Genomic DNA, 22,715 nt, shown 5'->3' with positions numbered 1-22,715 from the left:
AGGATTACAGTTGAAGAGATGAGAGGAAGGATGGGACTTGAATGAATTGGTGTTGTGATGAGGAGGGGTAGATTGAGATGGTTTGGGCTTTTTGAGAGGATGGAGCATGACAGCTGGGTGTGGAAGGTGAGAAGTGTGAATGTTGGGGGTAGTGTTGTGAGAGACTGAAAAAGACGTGGGACAAGGACATAGAGTGTGACCTCAGGGATAATGGACTGAATAGGGAGGCTGCCAGAGGTTGAGTATCGTGGAGAGCTGCCATTAGGTGACTAAGGCCAATGCATACAAGCATGTTGGACCTTTTATAAACAATACAACAAAATACCTAAGTTTCCTTGTGTGGGTGTAATTTTTCAGTATTTTTAAGATGTCTTCTTGTAATGCTTCTGGTAAAGTTCATTATTTTATGTCTCAAAGATATACAAATAGCATGCTTTACTGCCATGTAATATGTGTTCATCTTGTGTGACTCAGGGGGAGAATAGTGAGTGAGAGTGAGGTGAGTGCAGCAGACTTCCTCATAAGCAGTGTTGGCCAGAGCACCTGCCGTATGTACACCGATGCTGTGCTTAGGATACCACATATCACTACTGCTATGATCACGCAGCTCACCACAGACATAGGTGAGTAGTACAGTAATTAACAGTCATGCACCTGCAGTGATGCCAGGTGGCCTGTAGTTAGTTTGTTTTTACCTGGCAGAACTGTGCCATTCCCACATAAGTCATGGTTGCATGAAGTTTGATGAGCTTTAGTTATGACGTAGGATTAAGTTATCCTTGGATACCAGTCAGATCAGTTCTTTCAGTCTAACTTCACGTGGATATTAAATTATCTGAAAGAGTTGAGGAATTTCATCTGTCTTATATGTATACAGGATACCAGAGTTGAGGTGAAGGGAATCTTAAATAATTAATTGTATTTTTCTGCTTGCACTTCGTCTAATACCTACTGTATTATGTAATACTCGTTGGTACATTACATGTGTGCAGTTGGTTTCATATTTTAAAGATAAGAGTTATCTCTGGCACATACAGCACACAATGCAATTTGGTATCTCTGGCATAAAGGCCACACAGCATGGTTCCTATGTGGAGAGGTGAAGATCCAATAGTTGCGGCCAGTGAGTCTGAAGGTTTCATATTGTGCCCTGGCAACCTACTGATCAGTGCATCCAATTTCATGTATACAGTAATATGATACGCATATTAAACGGTTGTCAGTATTATTTGAATGGCCAAATACGAGTATGCAGACAGTAATGAAGGAGATGGTTAATTCACTCGGTTTTAAGTTTCAGAGAATAAATACTGTAGAAGGAAACTATTTTCGTTAATTTAAAATATAGCTTAACACTACAGAGAGAGAGAGAGAGAGAGAGAGAGAGGGAGGTAGCGCATCCAGCTGTGTTACGACATACCATATAGATTGATTTGTGGTGACGTAATAAGGATCAGTTTTGATTCCTAGTTTATACTGTATTATGCATTTACCATGAGAGTGTATTGACCTAATTGTATTTACCTAATTGTGATATACAGGAAATGAGCTACGCTCGTGGGGTCCCGTCTCTGTTTCTCAGTAAGTCAAATTTTGCTTTAAACTCATTTAAGTTTTAGACTGGATGATCTCTTTGTCCAGGCTATTCCACAGGTCTATGCATCAGTCAGGAAAACTATATTTCTTGATATCCTTCATGCAGCTAGGCTTCTTCAGTTTCATTCCATGTCCTCTTGTTACTCTCATATCCCATACAAACAGATCTTTTCCGTCAGTTTTATCTACTCCCATCATGGCCCTGAACACTGCAATCATGTCGCCCCTCTCTCTCTCCTTTCCTTTAAGGAAGGCAAATCCAGCTTTTCCAGCCTCTCTCAGTAGGACAGATTTGCCAGACTGGGACTATCTTGGTCGCTGTTCTTTGTATTCTCTCAGTCTTGTTTATATCTTTCTTTTTGTGTGGGGACCACACTACTGCTGCATATTCTAACCTGGGGCAGATCATGGCCACTATCAATTTTTTCATCTTCTCCTCCTCCATGTAATGAAATGCTACTCTTATGTAAGTCAAGAGTTTATATGTCTCTCTAACTGTCTTGTTATTGTGTTTTTCAGGTGACAAACTATCCTGAACCAGCATTCCCAAATCTTTCTCTTCTCTCGCTTTTGTGATTGATTCATTACCCATCAAATAATTTAGTGATGGCCTCTTGGTACTTTTACCCATTTCCAATATTTTACATTTTCTTGCATTGATTTTCATTTCCCACATCCGGCTCCAATCATGTATCCTGTCCAGATCCTCCTGCAGCATTTTACAGTCCTCCTCAACCTCTACTTTCCTCATGGTCTTTGCATCATCAGCAAACAGACTTGCATAACTGTTCACTCCATCTACCATATCAGTTATGTAAATCAAGAACATCACTGGTGCCAACACTAAGCCCTGTGGGACTCCACTTGTTACTTCCCTCCATCCAGACATCCTGTCCTTTATTACTGTCCTCATTTGTCTGTCTCTTAAAAAGTCTCTCATACATTCTAGGAGGTTTCCCTTCAGTCCTCATATATGCTCCAATTTCCTTATTAGTTTCTCATAGGGTACCTTTTTGAAGGCCTTCTCCAAATCTAAATACACACAATCCACCCAAATGTCTCTCTCCTGTAGCACATCAATTGCTTGTGAGTAAAAACTCAAGTTGGAAACACATGACCTTCCACTTCTGAATCCAAACTGACTTTCAGCCAAAATATTCATCTCTTCCAGATATTTTATCCATCTATCTTTCAGGATTCTCTCGCACAATTTTGCGACCATGCTGGTTAGGGACACTGGTCTATAATTCAGGGGTTCTTCTTTGTTTCCTTCCTTATAAATTGGTACCTCATTTGCCCTCTTCCATTCCCGCACTTTCCCTTCTTTAGAGAACACACAATTAAACTTTAAATCATATCCGCCAGTTGTTCTCTGCAATCCTTCAGTACCCAATTAGAGATTCCATTGGGTCCTGGGGCTTTCCACACTTCTTGGGTTTCCAGGAATTTATACACTTCCTGCACTTCCACTTTTATATCTTTTATCACTTTATTTTTAGTCACTCCTTCCCCCTCCACAAACCCTTTCATTTGCGAAAACCGATTGGAAACATTTGTTCGTTATTTCAACTTGCATTGCCGCATCTTTATAGACCTCACCTTCTGCTTTCAGTTTGGTGATTCCTTCCTTTTGTTTCAATTTGCCATTGACAAATCTGTAGAACAATTTGGGTTTTTCCTTACATTTGTCAGTTATACCTTTTTCAAAGTTCCTTTCTTCCTCTCTGCGTATTCTTGTATATTCATTCTAATTCTTTTATATTCTTCCTTTGTTCTGTTGTTACCTCTTTTTGTCCAGTTGTTCCATGCCATGCCCCTTTCCTTTTCCTGTTTTCTTTTCCACATGCCCTTGGCACATATTTTTCCACTTCCGAATTATAGAGGTCTAGAAAGATATCCCACTTCTTCTGTATCTCTCGTGTTTCTTTGACTCTTCTCCAATCCGCATTTTTGAAAAATTTTCTCAGTCATATAAAGATCGCTTTCCCAAAGTTGTATCTTCCTTGCCTAAAAAGCTCGTCTCTTGGCACCACATTTGCCTTTATCATCTGGAACTCAGTGACCACATGATCATTTTTTCCTTTAGGACCCAGATATTTCAAAGATTCAATAGGAGCGCCCACAAACTCCTGAAAGTTGACACTGTTTGCCAGATTACTAAATTACATGGGGTCACTACCCACTCAGAGCTGGTATACTTTCCTTTAACCCCTACACCGCGGGCATGTTTACCGATGTTTTGCGTGTGCCGCGGGGTTATTCGGGCTCCGACAGACTCTCAAAAAATATTTGCCAAAAATCAGTTATTAGTCCTAGAATATTAAAATTATATATGCTTATGGCACATACCTTCAGCTTTCTCCTGGAATGTTTGTTGAGCCTTCGTCAGTTACCGTAGGACTTGTGGAGACCTCTGAAGTTGGGTAACGAAGTCTCCACTTTACACTTCCCGACAACCCGTAATATGATTACCACAGCCAGATATTAACACTATAAACACTACTCTATGATTTTCAAGTAGTTTGGGATCCATACTCCAAAAAAAAAAAAAAAAAAAAAAAAAAAAAAAAAAAACTGTGAAAGCAATGAAAATTATGAGCACGTCTGACCGCCGCACTTGCGCTAGTTCGCTCTTGGTACTCTGTCATTTATTATTCATAAAACCCCTCACACTTTATATTTCTATTACTATATAACACTTATATATATCTACAGTCTTTATCCATAAGTTTCCTTCAGTAGTATTAGTTTATTGTCACTGTAGGGATTCAATTTCTTTCAGTAAAATACGTAGCATTCACTTTCTCGTCCTGTATACTGGCATTGAGAGTGAATGTCACTTTCATCTTCACTCTCATAACTCATAGTATTCAGACATGCTATAGTGAAACTTTCACTTTCATTACTCCTAGGGTATATACTCGTATTCTTATAATACTACTCATTTACATTTCTATTTACGTTCTCTATTTTATTTACGTTATTTACATTTCTATTTTATTTACAGTGTGTTATGCACTGTCACTTGAAGTAACTTATAAAACTATTTTCCATTGTTCACGTATATTTACATTCATTACTTTCACTTGCTGTTTACACATTATTTACACATTATTTACAATTACACTTGCACTGTTTTACTCAATAGAAAGATCGTAGTCACTCTTTTATCAATTGTCAGCCCTTTACCTCTTTCCACACGAGGTTTAGTAGGGGGTAAAGGTCACAGGGCCCTTTGCATGGGGGTGAAAAAAGGCCCTGAAGTCAGCAAGAGGATGAGCCGTACCTCCTCTTTGGAAGATGAGAGAGAACTGATAAAGGAAGGCTGGCCCGGGTTGAGGCCTACTTGGGGGTTATTCAGTGCTACCAACGTAGCTCTTGAAACAGCTATGTATTTCACTGAAATGATTGGCAGGAAATCTAGACAATACATTATAAATTAGGTAGTTCCAGGTGAATGTAAATATCACTTAGGCTTCTCCCTTCCCTGCTTATATGTATATTTATTACGAAAATAGATTATATGGCATATTTCAAGGGGAAAAAAACAGCGAAAATTAGCGAACGAGTGCACGTGAGGTGTTGTCAGGTGATAATTAGCCAATTCCAGGTGTATGGCACTCTCACTTACCTTATTTCTTTCTTGTATATATTATTTGGTATAAGAATAGGGCATAGGGCTTATTTCAATGGATGAAATCAGTGAAAAATTCCAGGGAAGATTTACTTTGCGTAGCACGGCCGGGCAGGCGAGAGGATAGTGTAATGGAGGGGGGGTAGGGAGGGGAGTCAAGAACGGGGAGAAATGGCAAAATTGTCAACAATGGATGGGAGTACAGATGAGATTAGGAGTGCTGACTAGTGTTGGGCATTGGCAGTACTGATAGATGATACAAGCCCCCACTTGGAAGCCCGGGTGAATTCAAAATAACACAGAATCACAAAAGCGACGCCCCGCGGTATGATCCCTTGCTCCCAAGCGTCACGAAAGTGACGCCCCGCGGTTAAGGGGTTAAAAAAATTTCTGTCGGGATTATTACTCCTGCATAAAGCATTATACAAGTATTATATTCATTGTAGATATTTTACTGATGCTCTAAATGAGATTTACACTGAAAAACTTCCCATGGAGTTTTCTAAAAAGCATGAAAGCTTACAGTGTGTTTTTGCATTCAGCACATTTTTACCAAGTGTTATGAATCTCAATTGTTGGAAAAATATATCATACAGTTTCCAGAGATCGTAATCTTTCATCTGGCAAATCCTGACGTGATTCTATCCATTATACACTTAATAATAGTAAGAATTGTATGGCTGAGATCTGCTGACCCGAATTTTTAAAGGAATGATATTCCTCATTCTTTGAGAAAATCTCAGTTCTGCTACAGTCTATTTTTCCACATATATTTTACTTGTGCAGTGGACCATGACACTATATTTTCTGGAATCATCGGGTAATTTCAAAAGGCGCGGGAGACAGGTGTGGTGTATACACACCATCAGCGCCGCCCTGGGCCCCTGGCGACGGTCGCACAAACTACGCTGTGCTACCCATAAGAAAGCGCCTCCATATGAGCTTAGTGGGTTCATATGATCTTCTATTGTTTAAGTACCATATTTCCTTCATTTCTTATGTAAGATACAATTTCTTTATACTCAATTACAATTTTTCCTTACAGATGTACATTCACCACCTTAAAAAAATGACTGTGATTACTCAAGCAACAGAATACTCGCATGTAAACTGTCCCTAAACTGAGATGGACGCGACCTTCCATGTCTATTATATTTTGATAAAGAAGCTATTTTCTCTCCAGTATTATATGTAGATAAATCCAAAAATATCCTATTTTCAGTAAAGTAACACAAAAATTGTATTACAGAGGGTAATTCAAGTTGACCCCACTTTTGCATTTTACGTTAAGTTATCTGGCGAGCAGTGGCATCTTTTTCTAGTTTGTGGGGGCTCCTATTATGTCAGGTTCTTTGGTTAGCAGTAAATCTAATCTTGCTGGTGTGTCATCACCTTGAAATCATGTCTCTTCTTTGACCTCCAGCGTCATTACATTATTCATTGCTATATTTAACGATATAGTGCCCCACGAATCTTCACTGCCTCCTGAGTCCCATTACTTCCAGTTCACCTCTTTACAATTCAAATCACCCATTAGAATTATATTGTTGCTTTTCTCAATCACTTTCTGTAGATAACTAACCATGTGTGACAACATCTCTTGATATTCATCGTCATTTCAAGCCCTTGTCTTAAGGGGAACATATACTACTGCCATGTCTCTCTTGCCATTCTCTCCAGTTTCTAATTTCATATTTATCACTTCAGCCCTACCCTCTCCTATTTCTACAGTATCTACATTTATGTTGTTCATCATTGGGAAAGTGTTAAGAATATATGGAGTAGATGGGAAGTTGTTGAATGCTGTGAAGAGTATGTATGATGGTGCTAAGGCTGCAGTGCGTGTGGATGGTGAACTAAGTGAATTTTTCTCTTTGAAAGTTGGTTTGAAACAGGGATGTGTCATGTCTCCATGGTTGTTCAATCTGTACATGGATGGGGTAATAAAAGAGGTACAAGGTAGGGTAGTGGATGTTGGAGTGGCCCTGGTGAGAGAGGATAGTGTTTGGAAACTCCCTGTACTGTTGTTTGCAGATGATACTGTGTTGTTGAGTGAAGATGAAGGGGAGCTGCAAGGCTTGGTGGATGAGTTTGAGAGAGTGTGTAAGAAACGGAACCTAAAGGTGAATGTAGGGAAGAGTAAAGTGATGGTCTTTGAGAGAGGTGAAGTCAGTGAATGTATAGCGAGGTTGGATGGTGAGGAATTGGAAAATGTGAGTACGTTTAAGTATTTGGGTAGTGTGATGAGTAAGGATGGAGGTTTGGAGGGTGAAGTGCTTGAAAGGGTACAGCAGGGAAGAAAGGTTGCTGGTTCCTTGAAAGCAGTGATAAGAAACAGGGAAGTGAGCATGGAAGTAAAAGTTACTACATGACAGTATTGTGATACCAACTCTAACGTACGGAAGTGAAGCTTGGACGTTGTTGGAAGGACACAAGTCAAGAGTGAGAGCAGTGGAAATGAGTTATTTAAGAGGAGCTTGTGGAGTCACGTGGAGAGACAGGCTGACGAATGAGGATATAAAGGAGCGTTGTGGTGTTGATGTGGATGTGATAGGAAGCGTTGTGAGGAACACACTGAGGTGGTTTGGCCATGTGGAGAGGATGGAGGGTGAAAGACTGACGAAGAGAGTGTATGTGAGTGAGGTGGAGGGTGGAAGAGGGAGGGGGAGACCGAGGATGAGATGGAGGGATGGGGTGGAGAGGTATATGAGAGAGGGGGGTGTGAGTTGGGAGCAGGGTAGTGAGATGGCGGGGGACAGGGCGACTTGGAGGCGGTTTGTTTGTGGCCACCCCAAACGGGATTGAGGCGTCTGGCAATAGATAGATAGATCATTGGTATCATCACTCCTCCTCCTGTTTTTTCTTTTCTGTCTCTTCTCCACAGTTTGTATTTACCATCTCCCATATGGATGTCCATATCCCCTCTTAACTTGGTCTCTACAAAGCACATAACATCAGGTTCAATAACCCTCAAGAAATCGTTAATTTCTAACCTTGCCGATTTTAAACCACCAACATTAGTATATGTCACTTTCAAACTTTTTTCATTGTTTTTATACCCTCTTCTCTCCTTCTCTCTGTCGGTACCACTTCCTCAATTTCTGATCCATGACTCTCCAGTAAAACACTGTCTACCCTTCCTTCATTCTCTGTTCGTTTTTTGCCTATGCTACCTTTACTGACTCCTTTATTAGCTCTTTCTTCCTCATTTGCATCTTTCGTTATCCAAACATTTTTGAACCCCTCTTTGTCTGATACTTTCCATGTTCTGTTGATGATTTTTCTTACCATTACCTGAGACTTAAACTTTACCTTCAATGGCCTTGCCCCTCCCTCCTTGTACTTTCCTAACCTAAACAAAGCTCAACTTGAGCTTTGTTGTTACCCTCCATAACTACTGATGTTATCTCTTTAACCTTACTTAGTTCTTCTCTTTCTGATCTTGCTGTCATAAGTTTTTCTTTTACTCCTGATATTATTACACATTTTTTCTTATCTGCTACATCCCTGACTAAAGATTCTCTACTTCTCAGTACCCTAACCACTTCCTTCTCCACCTTTTCCTTGCTTTGCTGTTCTATAATCTCTTTAAATTTTAAATCACCTTCCTCCTGAATTTTTTTCCACCCCTTAAGTTGCTCCTTGATTTTCTTAATGTGCCCATCTTGCATCCTTGATTTTGATTTTTACTTATCTAGTTTACTTTTCATCCTAGTTTACTTTTCATCCTGTCCCTTTCTTCTTCCAACCTCTTGTTTTCCCTCTTGGGCTGTTTTATTTAATTTGAGGCAGATTCGTTACTCCCATTAAGTCTCTTTCTTGTTCAACACTGCATGTGCAAACTTTTTCCAGTTTCTTCTGTAGTACTTTGATCTCTTACTCTTGCTCTAAGGTCCATTCCTGCATCTCTCTAATTACTGCCCATACCTTTTTTAACTCCTGGACATTCCTCTCTGCCATTTTCTCTACTCCTGCTACTCTTGTTTGGTTCAGCTTACTACTTCCTTTTCCTGCATCATTATTGGAGAAACCCTCAAATTCCCCTTCACCAGATGTAAACAAAGCACGGTCCCTCTCCACCATGATTCAACCATATGGAAACTTTGTATTTCCACTGTATCTTGTAATCTTTATGACCAAAACCTGCATTTTTTTTTTAACTAACGTCCGATGGGACCACCACTGACGCACTCATTCACTTAATCACAATAGGCTGGACTCCTTATCACTGCTGATTCAGCGATTATTTCCCCACGATCCAGGAAGAGCTCCGTCTCTGACGGCGACCTGTGTGTGGATAAATGAGTGAGAGTGTGAGAACGATTCGAAGTTAAGGAGTGTCATAATTATTGATGTTACAGTATGAGTCACTTGAAAAAACAGTCCTGATGGCACTATTGATGGAATGAGTACTGCACTCAAAACCTTTTTCTAAACATTTAAATGATATAGATTGACTCAAATTAATAAAGTGCAAGTACCCTGTATACCTTTTACATCCATCCATCATCTAATCTGGCATTGCCCTGTGAGGAGGGTATGAGCTTGGGGCTAGGCAAGTTGATCCTGATATTTAAGATGAGAATGACCAGCCTCATTCATCCATGAGCGGCATTACGGGAGCAGTAAACCCCAACCATCTCTTGGATATAAACCTGCACAGGTTAAATCTAGCTAGAGTACCTTAATTACCCACTAAACCACCAGGTGCCATAGTTTGGTTATGTGGTTACTGTCCAGTGTAGCACAGTAAATAGTTTCATGGTGTGCGGGAAACCATTTGGCTTGTCGCTCAGTGTAGAGTCACCCATAGATAGAAGGAAGAGGAAAGACTGAAGGAAAGAAAGACAGAAGAGGAAGGAAGGGAAGAAAGGCCAGCCTCTTGAGAGCAGCACTGCATCGAGTGAGTGGATGGTGAGCACCGCCATCTGTACCTTTTACTATCTGTCTATCTATCTATCTATTGCCAGACGCCTCAATCCCGTTTGAGGTGGCCACAAACAAATCGCCTCCACGTTGCCTTGTCCCCCGCCATTTCACTGCCCCGCTCCCAACTCACACCCCCTTCTCTCATATACCTCTCCACCCCATCCCTCCATCTCATCCTCGGCCTCCCCCTCCCTCTTCCCCCCTCCACCTCACTCACATACACTCTCATCTTCAGTCTTTCACCCTCCATCCTCTCCACATGGCCAAACCACCTCAGTGTTCCTCCTAACGCTTCCTATCACATCCACACCACAACGCTCCTTTATATCCTCTTTTGTCAGCCTCTCTCCATGTGACTCCACAGGCTTCTCTTAAATAACTCATTTCCACTGCTCTCACTCTTGACTTGTGTCCTTCCAACAACGTTCAAGCTTCACTTCCATACGAGTTGGTATCACAATACTGTAATGTAGTGACTTTTTCACATCCATGCTGACTTCCCTGCTTCTTATCACTACATTCAAGGAACCAGCAACCTTTCTTCCCTGCTGTACCCTTTCAAGCACTTCACCCTCCAAACCTCCATCCTTACTCATCACACTACCCAAGTACTTAAACGTACTCACATTTTCCAATTCCTCACCATCCAACCTCGCTGTACATTCACTGACTTCACCTCTCTCAAAGACCATCACTTTATTCTTCCCTACATTCTCTTTTAGACTCCGTTTCTTACACACTCTCCCAAACTCATCCACCAAGCCTTGCAGCTCTCCTTCATCTTCACTCAATAACACAGTATCATCTGCAAACAACAGTACAGGGAGTTTCCAAACACTACCGTCTCTCACCAGGGCCACTCCAGCATCCACTACCCTACCTTGTACCTCTTTTATTGCCCCATCCATGTACAGATTGAACAGCCATGGAGACATGACACATCCCTGTTTCAACCCAACCTTCAAAGAGAAAAAGTCACTCAGTTCACCATCTACACGCACTGCAGCCTTAGAACCATCATACATACTCTTCACAGCATTCAGCAACTTCCCATCTACTCCATATATTCTTAATACTTTCCACAATCCTTGTCTATTCACCCTGTCATATGCTTTCTCCAAACCCATGAAAGCCGCATACAACTTCTTTCCCTTCTCTAGAAACTTTTCCACTAAAGATCTAAGCATGAATATCTGATCTACACAATCTCTTCCCTTCCTAAAGCCTCGCTGTTCTTCTCCAACTAATTCCTCTGTTCTTTCTCTAACTCTGTCAATAAGTATCCTACCATACACTTTTCCTATTATACTAAGAAGACAAATGCCCTTATGATTACCACACACTTCTTTTTCCCCTTTTCCTTTGTACAAGGAAATAATTATACCTGACTTCCAATCCTCCGGGACTCTACCTTCTTCCCAGGCCAATCTGCACATTTTCCACATCCATTCTACTACTATCTCTACCCCATGCTTCAGCATTTCACCACACACTTCATCAATTCCTGGGGCTTTCCCCAATTTAACTTTCTTCATTGCTTCCACAACTTCTATCCTACTGATTTCTTCCTGTCTTCACACCTCCATCCTTTTCCCAGCCATTCCCCAGCCACTTATACTTGCATTACTTCCATCCTCTATGTTCAACAATTCCTGAAAGTGTTGTCTCCATCTGCTCACTTTTTCTCCCTTCTCCACTTGTAATAGAGTGAGTTTTTTATGCCAGGTACCCCTTTTTTGGATAAGGGCTATGGCGTTGCCCCTGGGTAGAGGACTTTGGTTTGGAGCGTGTAGCATTTTATGACCGGATGCCCTTCCTGATGTCTACCAATGACCCTTGGGTGGATTCGATCCTCCGACCCTTCGGTCAGAGTGGAGCGCTCTAACCCACTGAGCCACGGCTGCTACCATTTTTATCTTTCACTCCCCTGCTAACTTCACTTCCACCCTGTCTTACTTTTACAACAATAAATATTTCAAATTCAAAAGACCGACCACCAGCAGTAACCAACAATATTGCAGTGATGCATATTTTGCAGATAATAATCCAGGGAAAAAGGGTACATTAGTACTGTTCCAAGCTCTTGCTTCCATAACTCATAGCTTGCACAATGGATTGATTATGAATTAAAATGAAAGGACTGGCTTAACTACCAGTCATGATTGATATCAAGGAAAGTTTGTGCAAACTGAGAACAAGCAAATTAAGTAAGAACAACTTAGAGAATTGAAACACGATTTTTACATTTAATCGAGTTCTAAAGAAAAGCTGTGAATTTATTAATTACAAACAAAATGAATTCTTACATTACAAGAATCTTAAAAACAGGTAAATTCACTCGCATAGTCAGACTGTCTAACATTCTTAAATCTAGAAAACAGAAAGAACTAATAGGGATATGAAATCACGGTTGTGAAGAGACAAGGTGAGACTGCTGCTCACTGGCTGCCGCACTACATGCTGCACATGACATCCGCTGTTTGCCAATCACTAATTTGATGGAGAGATATGGGGGGGGACGTAGAACTGCAAAAGACTGGGCGATCAAACCACTGAGATGTGGTCTTTGGTGATAACTGCTCTTGCACTGCTCTTGACATCCTCCTCTTGTGGCTGCACCTCACGAACTAACTGTTTTTCACGCCAGCAGGCTTGCTGTGTGGGAAATGGGCTGGGTTTCCTGCCCCCAGCTGTTACAGAGGGGTGCAAACAATATATGTATGATAATTCGCTCAGTGAAACACTAATGTTTGTGTGTAAAGACAGCCACTTGTGAAACAACGACGAATGTTCTGAAATTCTGTTCCAGTTGAAGTGATGATGCAGGTGGTTAGGACCGAGTGAAGTTTTCTGCAATTTCACTAATGTTCGTGAGTTTCCATAATAATACAATGTTGTGAATTTGTGACACTGCCTCATAAGTTAAAGTGTCTGCAGGGTTGTGGGTCCCACTCAGGCCATGCAAGATAGATCATTATTTGCTCATAATAGATTGGGGTCATGGTTTTTATCACCACATATGACATACCCATACATGCCAAATCCATGCAAGCCAAGGGATGACTATATAATCTTTTTCACTGGTAGGCTGGACATGTAAATGTTTGTAGTTTGCTTTTCTTGTTTCTAGATACTGTACTAACTGTCCCATTATTCCACACCAACACAAATTCAGCTCACAAACAATCAGGTATGCCTTCACTGGAATGCAACCCCCAGATCACAACAAACTCGCCTCATACACACTCACATCACAAGTAGTGCATCAGCTTAACAAATGATCTCTGGGAACACCTACCTAAGTTGGTGGATTTCTGCAGTCACACATTTTCATCTGATCAGAGATGGACTCACAAACACCAGCTCCCTAGTGGCTTCACTTACTATCTGGTGTGGATGGCAGGATTGTATTGGTGTTTTGATATTATTGTAGATACTGTGCACCTCATTCTGTGAAACTGGGTCTTTATAAACACAAATGTTCTTAGAACCAAGCCAAGAAAAAGTATGCAAATGGATTCAGTTTGAAGAATAAAGCTAACAAAGCCAGTTGCTTAACATTCCAGTAGAGTTTAAAGAATTTGGAGGGATGCAAAATATTAAAGATATATTTTTAAAATGGTTTAAGAGAGAGACAGTGCTAAAAGAAGTGATAACCAAGAAGGCAAGAGAGAAAGGTGATGAGGATGGGAGTGTGTTTGATAGTTTGGGTAAAAATAATGACATTGCTTGCCAAAATTGCACAGTTGGAAAAAGGAAATTATAAATTGAGAAATAATGTGAAGTACAGAGTAGATAAGTTAAGAAATGTAAATACAGCATTTTTTTTTTTTTTTTTTTTTTTTTTTTTTTTTTGTGAAAATCAAAATGTGGTATATAAATACAAGGAAGTAAGAGAGGTGACAGGACTGAATGGGCCTGGAAAATCAACAAAGGAAAAGTTAAAGATTATGTATAATGTGCATGAGTTGTTAGCCAAGAAAATGCATTAAATTAAGAGATTATACAGGCACGATCACGCAATGAAAATTCACTTTAACGAAGACTGTCCTCCCTTCACTCGTGTAACGAATGCCAAAATTCGCTTTAACAAACTTTTTTCCATGGGCAGTTTTAAACTGAGTGCGCTTTCAGTCAACTGATTCCACCACATCGTCACTAACAGAGAAAACACGCACCATTCACTCCCGACCTATAATCCAAGACAGAACAGTACCTCGCCACCACACATGCTTCATTTATTTTATCATGCCACCCAAATACCCTGCTACAAGCCTTGGCAAACAGGCCATCAAGTCCACCAAGGAAGAGCCTTACTCTTGAGATGAAATTAGACTTAATAAGGAGGCATGAGCGCGGTGAAAAGACAAACAACATAGCTCGACACCATGGCTTGGTCCTATCAATGGTCTCTACAATTTTTAAATCAGCAGAGGCTGTCAAGAAGGCAGGGAAAAGTACATCATTTCTGCAGATTAAAAGGACCACCTGAGCTCGTGATTCTGCAGCCGAGTCATAAAATACAGTAATCCCCATACTATCTGGACGCCCACTTTCCGGACACCCCACTTACCAGACATTTTGGTCCTGGGATTCAGTATTCTCAAAATTGCCCCCAAAGCGCAAAAAATTCGAAAAAAAAAATCCGACTTTTTTTTCCCACATAATTTGAACTCAGCGCACGCGGCTTGGACCAGCTGTGTTTTGGTGCATAGTTCCGTCGCCGTCCGCTAGAGCGCCCCTGCATCCTCCCCACTTACCGCCCATCTCTTGTTGTGAGTGCACGCTCGTCATCATGGCCGCTCAAATGCTCGCTTTTGTGGTGGTGCCCTACTTCCTACAGGCTCTGCTGCTGCTCTCTTACCTCTTGTTAGTGTGTGTGATGATGGCCCCTCCGGCTGAGAAGAGGAAGAGAGTGGTTTTAACTCTGGAGAAGAAGAGGGAGATATTGGACAAGGTGGACACGGGATGGTCAACCTCACGCATCCTCCGTGAATTCAACCTGGCCTGATCTACTTTGTTTGATATCAAGAGATCCTGCGACAAACTCATGCAGTACGCAGCTGACTTCTCGTCGAAGAACAAATGCAACGTGGAGAGGAAGATGATGTTTACTCCCCGGTATGCTGAAGTTGACCACTTCACGTTGATTTGGTATCGACAGCAACTTGCTGCTGGTGTGCTGGTGCGTGGCACGGAGCTGAAGGCTGCTGCTGAGAAGTTCGCAAGGCTTCACGACACCCCAGACTTCAAGGCATCCGAGGGTTGCATCTTCACATTCAAGTTACGGCATGGCCTTATCAACCGCAAGTCTCATGGCGAAGCTTTGGATGCCAACGAGGATGGAGTAGAGGAGTTTCGGCACAAGGTGAAGGGCTTGATCAACAGGGAGAGCCTCACTCTCGGTCAAGTCTACAGCACTGATGAAACTGGTTTATTCTATCGCTCTTTGCCAATGAACACTCTAGCCAAGGAGACAGAGAGGCGTGTACCTGGCCGCAAGCTTTCCAAGCAGTGGATATCTGCATTGTGCTGTGCCAATGCTAACGGCATGCACTGGCTTAAGCCCGTTTTTGTTGGTCGTGCAAAGCAGCCTCAGTGTCTTTGTGGGGTGATGGATGTCCTTCCTGTCGTTTGGTACCCTTCTTTGAAGGCATGGTTCACTGCCCAGATCTTCAAAGACTGGTTCCACAACCATTCATCAAGGAGGTCATCAATTACCAGATGAAGACACTGGGAATCCCGCACGACCAGGTAAAGGTCCTTCTCCTTGATAATGCACCTGGCCACCCGTGTGACAAGGACTTGGTGGCTGAGAATGGGCGCATTAGGTGCATGTTTATGCCACCTAATACGACTGCTCTCATCCAACCAATGGACCAAGGAGTGATTGTGGCAACGAAGAGGCTATACCGAAGAAAGTTGCTGGACGAGGTGATGGTTGTTCTCGGCGAGGATGAGTGCAGGGAGGGATGGGACATGTGAGACCAGCGGACTTTGGAAAACCTTCGCCGCTACGACATCAAGTCTGCAATCTACGACTGGGCCAGTGCATGGAAGGAAGTCCCTGTCAAGACTGTAGAAAATGGTTGGTCTCGTCTACTTCTCAGAACAGATGTGGAGCACGATATCCTAGGTTTTGACGTGAATGACTTTCATGCACGTCTATGTTCACACGGCGACGATGTTGATGTGGATGAAGTGCGTGAGTGGTTGGATGATGATGAGGGCGATCCTAGGTATCAGACCATGTCTGATATCGAGATCACATCTTCAGTTGCAGGTATCAGTACCCAGGTTGAAGATTCCGACGAGGATGGCGACAATGATGTGGACTCCTCTCAGACTGATACTACTCCAGCCATCCCCAAGCTGAGCGCACTCTGGGAACACATAGAGTTCGTTCTCGACTACCTGGATCACCCGGACTGCGACAGGGAGGTGGGGCCCTTGGGACTTGTGGAGGAAGTGCGCGCTTTCAGGCAGCACATCATTAATCGCCAAAATCATCGTTCCTTGCGTCAATCAACCATTGACAGCTTTTTCACACCCGTGACCCCTGCTGTGCCCAGCCCTGGCTCCACACCATTGCCTCCCCAAGACAGGCCCTCATCCTCCTAGCCACAGCCCAGCACATCAGCCACGGTGGAGTCACCACTGGATGTGAGTTTGCGCCTCTTTTCAGAGTCATCTGCAGTGGGTAGTCCATCACCACGTCCCAGTGACGCACCCCTAGGCCACCTGCATCAGCTACTCTCAGACTCTGACAGTAAATAAACAGCAAGAACTCGCTACTAGACCACACGGGAATTTACAGTGTTGTGCAGTGAAAAAAACAGTGCGTAGTGTTAAGAAATTAGAATTCTGAGTGCAAAGACTTAAGTGCACAGTGCAACACTTTTTTTATTGACGTTCAGTGGAGCGCAAATTAGACTAGAGTGTGTACAGTATTGTTAAGAAAATGGATTTATGAGTGCAAAGACTTAAGTGCATAGTGCAAAGACTTAAGTGCACAGTGCAACACTGATTTTATTGACGTTCAGAGGAGCGCAAATTAGACTAGAGTGTGTACAGTAGTGTTAAGAAAATGGATTTATGAGTGCAAAGACCTAAGTGCAGAGTGCAACACTTATTTCATTAAGGTGCAATGGAGCGCAAGTAAGACTAGAGTGCGCTGTGTTAAGAGAATGGAATTCTGAGTGCAAATGACTAAGTTCAGTGCAAGACTTCATGTACAGTTTACTGCAAGTGCTTCTGGTACTCCTTTTTACTGTCAGAGTCTGGGAGGAAGTGGGTTATTCATCGAGATGGCCAGGGACTTGTTGTAAGCACCCAGAATGTTTCATATTGTAGTGTATTTTCCATACTTACCCCTAAAACCTCATTTCACTCTTTTATGTCCCTTCTTGGTGTGAATAGGGTCTTAGGTGCTATGCATGTACAGTAGGGCGATGTTTTTCTGAGTTAGGCTAGGTTAGGGTCCATAAGTACCAGTTCAGGAGCCAGGGACTTGTTGTAAATACCCAGAATGTTTAATATTGTATAAACTCACCTCCAAAACCTCATTCTCTGTATTTTTTGCATTTATTTCAGTCTTTTATGTCCCTTACTGGTGTGAATTGGGTCTTAAATAGGTGCTATGCATGTCCAGTAGGTAGTTGTATAGGTGTTTTTCTGAGTCAGGGTAGGTTAGGGTCCATAAGTACAGGTCCAGGAGGCTGGGGCCCACTTTGTGGATGGGACCACTTTCCGGACATGCTTTTGGCTCTGTTGCATCGGATAGTAGAGGGATTACTGAACACAAATATTGATCCAAATTAAGCGAAAAAAGCGGTTAATACTGGTGGATGGGGGGAAAATTGGGGTCCTGGAACCAAACTCCATTTAACCCATGTCATAATGAGGTCGCACAAAGAAATATCATTTAGTGAACGGTTTTTCAGGAATGTAACCCGTTCGCAAAGTGGGGGCCTCCTGTGTTAGAGAAGAATTAGAAGTAATATGTTGAACTGACACAAAGTTAATGGGGTGAAGTTGAGCATACTATGGTGCCCCTGTTACCTGAATGGAGAGACACAACTGTGGCATCCACCCAGGAACCAAACCTCCACACTTTTCCCTGTGCCATGCTGTGTCTAGGAGCTGTCAGTTATAAGGGAGTATCGGTTCACTGCAGTAGATGGTCCTGCAGAGGCACTTGCTTGTTTATGGTTGATGAGTCTGCTTTTCCAGTCATGCCAGTCAGACTCGTTGATCACCAACAACAAGAACAACTGAAACCAGATTGAACAGTGACATCAGTAGGATAGTAGATTGGAGGAATACAGTATTTGGGGTAAAATGTGGAGGTATGATATTTATGATATAAAAAGATAAAAGCAGAATGGATAAATCTTGGAAATAGCAAAGCAGAAGTATGGGGAGTGGAGTGCAAGAACAAGGTGGAAAATTAGGTATAATTTTGACATATAACTATTTCTTCTCAAACAAGAACATGGAATAGGGTGGAGTACGATTAGCTGATGAGGAAGTCCTTGGATATGCTAATAAAATTAGCATATCCAAGAAAGGGTTGAATGGTGTTAACTGGAGACTTCAGCTGTAAAGAGGTCAGTTGGGAAGAAATGGATATAGAGAGCAATAGGAGCCCCCACAAACTGGAAAAAGATGCCACTGCTCGCCAGATAACTTACTGTAAAATGCAAAAGTGGGGTCAACTTGAATAAACCTCTGTAATACAATTTTTGTGTTACTTTACTGAAAATAGGATATTTTTGGATTTATCTACATATAATACTGGAGAAAAAATGGTTTCTTTATCGGAATATAATAGAAATGGAAGGTCGCATCCATCACAGTTTAGGGACAGTCTACATGCAATTATTATGTTGCTTGAGTATTGATCACAGTCATTTTCTTAGGTGGTGAATGTACATCTGTAAGGAAAAATTGTAAATTAGTGTAAAGAAATTGTATCTTGCATAAGAAATGAGGGAAATATGGTATTTAAACAATCGAAGATCGTATGAACTTATCTATCTATTTATCTATTGCCAGATGCCTCAATCCTGTTTAGGGTGGCCACAAACAAATCGCCTCCAAGTCGCCCTGTTCCCCACCATTTCACTGCCCTGCTCCCAACTCACACCCCCCTCTCTCATATACCTCTCCACCCCATCCCTCCATCTCATCCTCGGCCTCCCCCTCCCTCTTCCCCCCTCCACCTCACTCACATACACTCTCTTCGTCAGTCTTTCACCCTCCATCCTCTCCACATGGCCAAACCACCTCAGTGTGTTCCTCATAACGCTTCCTATCACATCCACATCCACACCACAACGCTTCTTTATATCCTCATTCGTCAGCCTGCCTGTCTCTCCATGTGACTCCACAGGCTCCTCTTAAATAACTCATTTCCACTGCTCTCACTCTTGACTTGTGTCCTTCCAACAACGTCCAAGCTTCACTTCCATACGTTAGAGTTGGTATCACAATACTGTCATGTAGTAACTTTTTCACTTCCATGTTCACTTCCTTGTTTCTTATCACTGCTTTCAAAGAACCAGCAACCTTTCTTCCCTGCTGAACCTACTGAGCTCATATGGAGGCGCGTTCTTATGGGTAGTGTGGCGTAGTTTATGCGACCGCCACCAGGGGCCCAGAGTGGCGCTGATGGTGTGTATACACCACACCTGACTCCCTCGCCTTTTGAAAATACCCGATGATTCCGGAAAATATAGTGTCATGGTCCACTGTGCAGGTAAATTTTATGTGGAAAAATAGACTGCAGCAGAACTGAGACATTTTCTCAAAGCAATAGGAGCCAACGGCCATACCACGTTGAGTACACCGCTTCCCGTCCGATCAGCGAAGTTAAGCAACGTTGGGTCTGGTTAGTACTTGGATGGGTGACCGCCTGGGAACACCAGATGCTGTTGGCATCCCTACGTGTCAAGTGGGGTTGGTGGAGGATTAGTGCCCCTCCCTGTTAAACAATTAACTCTAAGCCCTTGGCCACCCCGTTTGGGATACATGGCGTCTGGCAATGAATGAATGATGAATGAATGAAGAGGAATATCATGCCTTTAAAAATTTGGGTCGGCTGATCTCAGCCCCGTACGATTTCGGCCATACAGTTCTTACTATTATTAAGTGTATAATGGATAGAATCATGTCAGGATTTGCCAGATGAAAGATTACGATCTTTGGAAACTGTATGATATATTTTTCCAACAACTGATTGTATATATTTTTCCAACAACTGATTGTATCATATATTTTTCCAACAACTGAGATTCATATATTTTTCCAACAACTGAGATTCATAACACTTGGTAAAAATGTGCTGAATGCAAAAACATACAATAAGCTTTCATGCTTTTTAGGAAACTCCATGGAGAGCTTCTCAGCGTAAATCTCATTTAGAGCATCAGTAAAATATCTACGATGAATATAATGCTTTATGCATGAGTAATAATCCCGATAGAAATTTTTTTAAAGGAAGGTATGCCAGCTTTGAGTGAGTAGTGACTCCACGCAATTTAGTGATCCGGTGAACAGTGGCAACTTTTAGGAGTTTGTGGGGGCTCGTGTTAAGAATTCTGGGGACATCAGGAATGGATGGAGTGACTGAAACTATGCTAACTTATGGAAAATACAAGAACTGGAGAGCAATGAATCCTTGATGTTGAACTTGACATTACCTGTGATGGGTTTATTGTAAATCACTGGTTCTCCCTAGGAAAACGTGCCTTCTTGGTCATGAAGATAGAAGTTTTAGTGTGAGTTATGGAAGTGATAGAAACAGCACACAAAAAAATGAGAGAACACACAAACAGGATCAGTTTAATTATTGAAGAGCCAGCTTTGACTCCCTAAGACATTGTTTTGGACTGTAGACTGGGGTGGAATGGAAGTAACAAAATATCCAAGAGAAGTATGAAATACATATGAGAATATATGAAGAGGGCATCAGTAGACACAACCCAAATTTGCCGTAAGGATGGATGGGAAAATCAGTGGTTTAACAACAATGATTGGAAGGTGTTGAAATGCACTTGAAACAGGAAATAGTGTATGGCATAAGGTTTGGAGAAGATACTGTGAGAGAGCATAGAATGAATATAAGGAGGCAAAATGGCTGTGGAAAGATATGAATAGAGGAAGAAATAAACTCTAACAAGAATGTTGTAGCAAAAGTAAGGAATAACCAAAATTGTTCCAAAAGTACGTTGATGGCAATATGAAATTAAGGTACAGGATAACGAGACTGAGAGATGGGAAAGTTATACATTGTGTTTGAAAAGAAGATGAAATAATGAATAATAGGCTACAATTAGTATTGCAATAGAAAAGGAATTTATTGAACCTGAGGAAGAAATGAAAACCCATCAGTTGATTGAATTAGTACAGCAGCTGACAGGAATGAGATACTGTATTACAGCTAATGAAAGATTTAAATGAGAGAGGCATTGGAACCTGATGGGGTGGCTGGATGGATCCTGAAAGAATGTACTGATCAAATAGTGCAACCAGTTCATAATTTTAGATGCTTACCAGACAGAGGTGGAATGCCAATAGACTGGAGAAAGAGCATATAGTGAGGTGGTTTACAAAGGAAGAGATAGAAAAGACCAGTTTAATTATAGATCTGTATCCTTCACCAATTTTATAAACTTTATGAAAAGAAAGGGTGGATTTGTTTTCTTGAAGAAAATTATGCAATGACAGCAAAATAGTTTGGAGTCAGGGAGGGATCATTATGTGTCACAGATCTGCTTAGTTTCCTCAGCAAAATGTTGGATATTATACAAGAGAGAGAGAGCTGGGTGGACTGTGTCAACATGGAATTGAGAAAGGCATTTAATAGGGTGCCACAGAAAAGTATTGTTTATGAAAGGTGGAAATTACTGTAGATGTATAAGGGAAACTGTTGAAATATATGGAGAATTGTATGATGGAAGGCAAATGAGAACATATATAAAGGACTACGTATTCATAATGAAGGATTATGACTGTTGGCGTGTCCCAGTTGTGTATCTGATATATGTAAATGATATGCTGAAGGGTTGAGTAGTTATATAAATATGTTTGCAGATGATGCAAAAATTATGAAGAGCATAAAGCTTTTGGACCAGATACCGAAGGTAATGGAGAGAGTTCTATAGTCGTAGTGCACGAGTCTGAAGGTGTCATTATTGTGCCCTGCCAACCTACCCATCAACAGTTCGTCCGATTTTGTGTATAATATGATGTGTGTGTGATTTGTGTATTATATGTTAGTGTATAATAATATTCCCTTGTAATATATTCATGTATAATATGATACAAAATCAGAAGGACTGTTGACTGGTAGGTTGCCAGGGTACGATTATGACACCTTCAGACTTGTGTGCCGCGACAATAGAAGGTATGATTAAAGATTGAATATGTACTGATAAGATGCAGTTTGGGTATATGCTAGGCAAAGGGAGCACTGATGCCATATTCATTGTTCGACAGCTTCAGGAAAAATAAATAGGAAGAAAAGGGATCTGTACTTTTTGTTGATTTAGAG

General features: G+C 41.6%; 1 protein-coding gene and 1 non-coding gene across 2 annotated transcripts in view; both read left to right on the top strand.

The window, feature by feature from the left end:
- Window positions 1-22,715, top strand: part of Cog7 (conserved oligomeric Golgi complex subunit 7) — a 146,632-nt gene that overhangs the window by 113,419 nt on the left and 10,498 nt on the right. Inside the window, exon 15 of the mRNA XM_080272423.1 lies at window positions 475-623. Coding sequence (XP_080128549.1) covers window positions 475-623 — 149 coding nt within the window. The remainder of the gene's footprint in view (window positions 1-474; window positions 624-22,715) is intronic.
- On the top strand, window positions 19,982-20,100 carry LOC145418444 (5S ribosomal RNA). Its single transcript, XR_013900694.1, has one exon. It is a non-coding gene; the product is annotated as a 5S ribosomal RNA (ribosomal RNA).

Source organism: Coenobita brevimanus, chromosome 1, assembly GCF_032717465.1.
Source record: "Coenobita brevimanus isolate Jiangsu-jjx chromosome 1, ASM3271746v2, whole genome shotgun sequence".
Lineage (NCBI taxonomy): Eukaryota > Metazoa > Arthropoda > Malacostraca > Decapoda > Coenobitidae > Coenobita > Coenobita brevimanus.
Note: the sequence above shows the minus strand (reverse complement) of the source record. Positions and strands in the feature narration are given on the sequence as shown.